Source organism: Monopterus albus, unplaced genomic scaffold (assembly GCF_001952655.1).
Source record: "Monopterus albus unplaced genomic scaffold, M_albus_1.0 scaffold326.1, whole genome shotgun sequence".
In the NCBI taxonomy this organism is placed as follows: Eukaryota; Metazoa; Chordata; class Actinopteri; order Synbranchiformes; family Synbranchidae; genus Monopterus; species Monopterus albus.
Window position 1 is genome coordinate 243228 of NW_018128206.1, and position 6700 is coordinate 249927.

The 6700-nt window shown below is 41.5% G+C and overlaps 1 protein-coding gene across 1 annotated transcript in view; it reads left to right on the forward strand.

The window, feature by feature from the left end:
- The window catches only part of etnppl (ethanolamine-phosphate phospho-lyase), a 10183-nt gene that overhangs the window by 1881 nt on the left and 1602 nt on the right, over positions 1 to 6700 (forward strand). Inside the window, 11 exon segments of the mRNA XM_020624390.1 lie at positions 380 to 539; positions 1529 to 1557; positions 1560 to 1602; positions 1784 to 1877; positions 2562 to 2678; positions 3095 to 3177; positions 3420 to 3645; positions 4256 to 4410; positions 4894 to 4983; positions 5442 to 5572; positions 5694 to 5755. Coding sequence (XP_020480046.1) covers positions 380 to 539; positions 1529 to 1557; positions 1560 to 1602; positions 1784 to 1877; positions 2562 to 2678; positions 3095 to 3177; positions 3420 to 3645; positions 4256 to 4410; positions 4894 to 4983; positions 5442 to 5572; positions 5694 to 5755 — 1190 coding nt within the window.

The window sequence follows — 6700 nt, forward strand, 5'->3', positions numbered from 1 at the left end:
TTTTTTTTTAATTCTGTCTCTCAGAGTGGGAATGCACCTACAATGTGAATTTCAGACCCCTCCATGATTTCTAAGTGGGAGAACTTGCAAAACGCAGGGGTTTCAAAATACTTCTGTTCCTCACTGTATCTCTCCCTTCACCAGCTGCAACATTAAGTGTGATGTACACAATAACACATCAGTGATTATAATACAATAATCAGATATAAAGGAATGTGAAATGTTCCATTCTGCATAATAAGCACTTTTAGTACGTTGTTCTGATGCTGGGAGTTGTTTTGCTACTTACTGTAAACATACCACTGGTTTCCATGGTATGTTTGATGAGGATTCACTATAAAGTGTTTTTCCCCTGAACATCCTTTCTTCTGCTTCTCAGTGGGCCACTGTCACCCAGATGTGGTTAAGGCTGGAGCTCAGCAGATGGAACTACTCAACACCAACTCACGTTTCTTGCATGACAACCTTGTACTGTACGCCCAGAGGCTGCAGGCCACGCTGCCTGACAGGCTGTCTGTGTGCTACTTTGTCAACTCTGGGTACATATGCATGTCCACCTGCACTTTAGACAAAAACAAAACATTGTAAGATTACCCAGTTAAGTTGTTTAAAAAGTTTTAGGAAGGAATTTAAATTAACTCACAGACCTGATCTCTCTGGTGATTCATCTCAGAAATGATAATGGAACATTAGCTCTCTTAGTTAATAATCTGAAGAGAACTGGCAGATTATGCATCACTCACAGGGAAATAAATGCCTTGAAGGAAGTTATAAATATGGCACAACAGAGAAGTTACATTGCCAGGCTTCTGTACAACCAGTGTACTTATGTTTGAGATCACACTGAAGACAAGATGGTAAACCAAATGACACGTGCACAAGTATGTGAAGTCAGGGCCTGTGTTTTCTTGCTTTGGGCCCCAGAGCTGTGGTATTTTACAGCATAATTCCATGGGTAAGACTGATGCAGGTTTGTTAATACTTGTTCACTTGATGGGGCCTGCCCTCACTGGGTAGAAGGGTATGGAAATCTTGTTTATACTTGGTAGCTTGTGCAGCTGATAGTTTTGGGGAAGGTTAAGGAGGTCTGTGCTGCTTTCGGGCACTGGCAGATCCCCAGCAGGCAAAGACGAATAGAGGGGAAAAGATCAGAATTAAAAAAGGAGGTGGGAAAAAGAAATGGGCGGGTAACAGGAAGCAGAAGTATGGTGGGTTCAGTGAGTTTAAATAGTGTGAAAATGGAAGCGACGTAGTTTGGGTCAGGTCGTAATATTAATCAGCTGAACATCGGCTACAAACCTACCTACAGAACAACAAAAATATTTCAATAATACTTTGCAAATTTAAGCTTCGAGCTCTAATTATTATTATTACTATAACTATTATTAATAGATTTTGGTCACCTCCAATGTCCCTAAGTAAAACATCAAACTGTGCCCAACATGTGAGCGACCTCCATGGCTTGGCCTGTGTATTTTATAGTGACTGAGTAACTCGGAGTAACCCACTTTTCCACTTTGAACTTCAGCTCTGAAGCCAACGACCTGGCGCTGCGACTGGTCGACAGTACACAGGCCACAAAGACATCATCACCCTGGAAAAGTAAGGGCCACCGCTAGGTGCTGTGCCAGACAGCCAACATGTAATTGGTCAAAGTTCCTTTAATTGGGTCTTTTTTGTGATATACAGTAGTTTTATACAATGAAAATAATTGTTTTAACATATCTATGTTTTAAGAATTGCACCTTCCATCTGGTCTGTGACCCGCTGTCTTTGTTTGCAGTGCATACCATGGCCACATCTCCTCCCTCATTGACATCAGTCCATACAAGTTCCACCAGCTGTCGGGTGCTGAGCAGAATCAATTTGTCCATGTGGTGAGTGTTTTTCCTCCCTCTGTTCACCTGCCTGCACACTATTAAAACGCCATGACTCAGCTTGCTCTGCTGGGCTTTGGCAGGCTACACCTGTGCATGCACGAGGACACACAGGGACACGGTCATGGATGTGTGCATAAAAAAGAACAGACAGTGAGAGACAGAAGAATGAAATGCAAGTTCTGTTTGTTACAAATTCAGTGTACAAAGGCATACCCAAAGTACTTTTGAAGGGAAGCATTTTACCGTTGGTGTAAGAGACACACTACGGTCCAGTCTCAATGTTTTGTCATAAGCTCATCTGAGAATAGCACAGATGCATCATAGCAAAAATGATAAGATCAAAATCAACGTTCAGATTCCTTGATGCACTCTGTGACTTCTGCTCTGTTGTTCCTTGATGCCATTAGTTTAATTTTATATGGCACCTTGTGGAATACCCAGTGTTACATGCTAAAGAGTGACAGTTCAACCAGTTTGATCAGCTTCAATCATTTAATCACAATCAGACACACAAAGGAAACGAGCTGTGTCTGGCTCTGAGTGGCACCTCCACTGTCAAATATCATCAGAGTACCATGCAAACACTGGCACTTTTGTATATTTTATTGTTCACATTTTTAGAACTGGGATTTTGTCTGTGAATCTGTTAGTCATCACCTCAACTTGCTGTCTCCTAAACAGGCTCCGAGTCCAGATGTGTACAGAGGCAAATACAGAGCAGACCATCCTGATCCTGCTACAGCATATGCAGATGAAGTCAAAGATATAATAGACAGGGTCCATGAGAAAGGAGGCAAGGTACAGTCTGTGGTCGATATCACTGGGTTACCAGATTTACTCTGCAGAAATAATCTCAAATGTTTTTAGCAAAGCCCTACATGTACTGATGAGACTACATGTCACAAGTGTAGAGGACCCTTAGTGTCCAAGCTTGCTGGCTTTGAATCATATGTTCAAAACAGAATGCCTTCAGTATATGATTAATCATTGCACCCTCTTATAAAACATAATCGTGTCCATTGGTCAAAGGTTTTTCTCCATATTGACCTCCTTTGGCATTCATTTCAGTGTCTACCTTGGTTGTGCACAGCTGACTGAAAGGTTAAATGTACTTATGAAAGAGGGTGCACCTTAGGTCAAACATGCCATTACTCCTCCTCTTTTTCACTTTATCTTTCGACTGATAGACCCGATATGTTCTTCTTCTTGCACAGATTGCTGCTTTTATCGCTGAGTCACTGCAGAGCTGTGGTGGGCAGGTCATTCCCCCTGTGGGCTACTTCCAGCAAGTGGCAGAGTATGTACCCAAGAGACTGCAGAGATTGATTGATGATCACACTCGATGGCCTGAAGGTTTTTTATTTTATTTTACTAGAATCGGGTCACAAACAGCACACATGAGTACTGCAGAAAAAGTACCCCAGCAGTGGCAGCTGTCAGTGTTATAGACAAACTTGGCAGACTTCTTCAGTCATTGGGCTTGCTGCACTTCTGTGAGTGCATGCCTCTACACCTGTGGGTTTTTCTGCCCTAATGCAGACACGTTCGTAAGGCAGGGGGCGTTTTCATCGCCGATGAGGTCCAGGTGGGCTTCGGGCGTGTTGGCACCAGCTTCTGGGCCTTCCAGCTTCAGGGAGAGGACTTTGTGCCTGACATTGTCACCATGGGAAAGCCTATTGGTAATGGTCACCCCATGTCATGTGTGGTGACCAGCAAAGAGGTGGCACAGGCCTTCATGGCATCTGGAATGGAGTATTTCAATACAGTAAGAGCATTCAGCTGAAATCTAAGTCTAGTGCAAGTAATTTGATGAAAAGTTATTTTAATGTGTAAATGATCATTTAGTTATTAAGAATAGGCAGACCACAGATGATCTTTGTATATGTGTATGATCTTTGGTTTTGGTCTGGAATCGACCAGACATGGCACTGACCTGACCTTATCCTTGGCATAAAGTTCTAGTCCATATTTACCAAGCATATATTTACAGACCTGTTTTCTACATTAGGGGGAAAATATCTTCTGTTTAAGCCATTTTTTTTCTGCTGACAGTCTCAAGGTACATTTATTTCCTGTGAAAGAAAAGTCAGAGGTCTTTCTTGTCACATTGAATGTATTTTTTCTGTTTCCTGCAGTTTAGAACTTTTCCAGTCACACACTGAAATACAGTAGTTGAGTGTGTTCGAGCAGTTACTTGTCCTCTAGTCTGTTATCAGTACAGCATAAACGATAGTGATTTGATACTGTAAGTCTGTAATATATGTACTGTTCTCTGGATGCATAGTCTCCCTGTGACCCAGCAGCGGTTTTCCTGCATGTCATGAGCCTAACTTTGGTGTAACCTTTCCTCTGTGTGTGGGTTTTGAATCTCTCAGTTTGGCGGTAACCCAGTGTCGTGTGCCATCGGTCTGGCCGTCCTAGACGTTATCATGAAAGAGGATCTGCAGGGAAATTCACTACGTGTGGGGCGATACCTGACCAATCTGCTGGAAAAGCTGAAAGAGAAACATCTGCTGGTTGGAGATGTCAGGTAAAATAAACAGACACACACACACAGAAAGGTTACAGATGTGCAACAGCTGCTGGGTTCAGTACATGCAAGCTGATCCTTAACATTACTGACTATATCTGACCAGAGTTTTTATCACCAGAATATTTTCAAGTCGTGTTCCTGTAAATCCTGGACCACCTTCAATGACATGACAATGAAACCATGTATCTTTGGCTTCAGCTGTTCATCCAGTGAGATACTACACTGTCAGTTATTAAACATTATGGGCAAATCTGAGACGTGTTTACCTTGGACTTACAGCTGCCATTATATTTTAACAACCTTGTCACATTTATGAAGAGAAATATTACTATGCAAAGGTGGCAAAGCTGAACTTTAAAGGTTTCATTTTTGATGTATATTACAATGATTTGGAAAAGAAGACATCCTGTGCAAAAATATCCCAAACAACTCTGTGCAACATTTCTGAGAAGTTAACAGATGTGTGTGCGCATCCTGCAGGGGTCGTGGCCTCTTTGTAGGAGTGGAGCTCGTGAGGGACAGGTCGAAGCTAACTCCTGCTACAGCAGAGGCTCTAGAAGTCATATATAAGTAAGTGTGAGAGCCCATTAAATGCTGATGTCATATTAGCAAACAGAAATACATGCAGTGGTTTAACCAGGAGAGACTTTTGCTCAGCACTATTTTCTGTGGTGAAAACTACAGTTCTGCTTCCACTGTGATGTCATACTTCACCCCCAGCGTCAGTGATCAAAGTCCCATCAGTGTTGTGATAGTTATGGTACAGTGTGAAGAGCCCTAGTCTCATATCAGACAGGAGCCTTATCAAATTACACCGGGATAATAAAGTGAGACAGTAAAAACAGTATCGCATGCACTTTTGTCCAAATTATATAACAGCAATTCTGGATCTATTAATGGGATCAAACAGTCTTGAGATCACCAATAAACCTGATCATTACAAATTAGTTAATAATTCCTCTAGCCTGGTTGATTATGTAAGCCTGTGAATTGTTACAAAGCGTGAACTATTTCACATTTTGTCTCAGACTAAAGGAAGAGCACATCATTCTTAGTGCTGACGGACCTCATCGCAATGTGCTCAAGTTTAAACCCCCCATGTGCTTCACTACGAAGGACGCTGACCTGGTGGTGGAGAAAATCGACCATATTCTCACGGGTACTTCATATTTCCCCATTTCTTTGTGCTCTGTTGTGTTGGCCTTCTGCTTTGTTCATCATTTAAAAGAATCTAGGTGTGTAATGACAGATCTGAGTCATGTTATTGTGTCTGTTTCCAGAACTTGAGGAAGCATTAGGCTTGAAGTTGCCCAACATAGTGAATATAGAGAAAAAAAGGAAGGTGAGTGCGACTCTGCTCCCTGGTTTAAACTCTTTCTTTGTGCCTACATTGTATCCTTAACCAAGCATCTGAAAGAACTCAATAAACCCAAGATAAAAACAAATGCAAACAAGACAAAAAGTGGCAAGAAAAAGTAGGTGAACCCTTTGGAATTATTTACATTTATATACTGTATTTCTCATAAAATAGTAGTAGGATGGAAATGTATGTGAACTGCTAATGACATGAACAGAAGTGGAGTCAGGACTTAACAAGCCTGGGGTCCAGTCTGTGAACCCAGACTGGGAATCTGCTGCTGTGAACCATGAAATCTCAGAAGACATACAATCAAGAATTGTTGATTTGCAGGAAGCTGGAAATGGTAACAACTGAATCTCAGAGAGTTTAGATATTCATCAGTCCACAGTCTGACAAAGTGTGTGCACACGGAGATGGCCGCGTTCTGTGGCTGCTTTCCACAGAAGTGGGCGCCCAGCCAAGATGAGGGCAAAGGCACAGAGTGCTCAGTGAAAACAGAGGTGAAAACAAAGTCCAGAAAAACAGCAAAAGATTTCAAGGAATGGCTGTACCCAGGTATAGTGGAAATGGCAGGACATCATGGTATAGTGGAAATGGCAGTACCACAAATACTGGTAGATGATCACTAATATCATTTATAAGTAATCCACTTGTCATTTTGCTGTCAATAACATTGGTAAATATATTATCTATTAGTGTTGCATGCTGGGTTGTTACTCTACTTGGTTTTGTAATTTTTGGGTATAAACTGCATCTATATATTGTGTTAATAAACTCCTCAGTTCCTGTGTGCTTGTTAGGATTTAACAAATCTATATTGAAGTCACCACATATGAACATTAATTTATGACTTATTGTCAAGTAATTTTCTTCCATCCAGTCATTAAATTTTTCTATGCTGGCTCCAGGTGCTCTATAAATACAGCT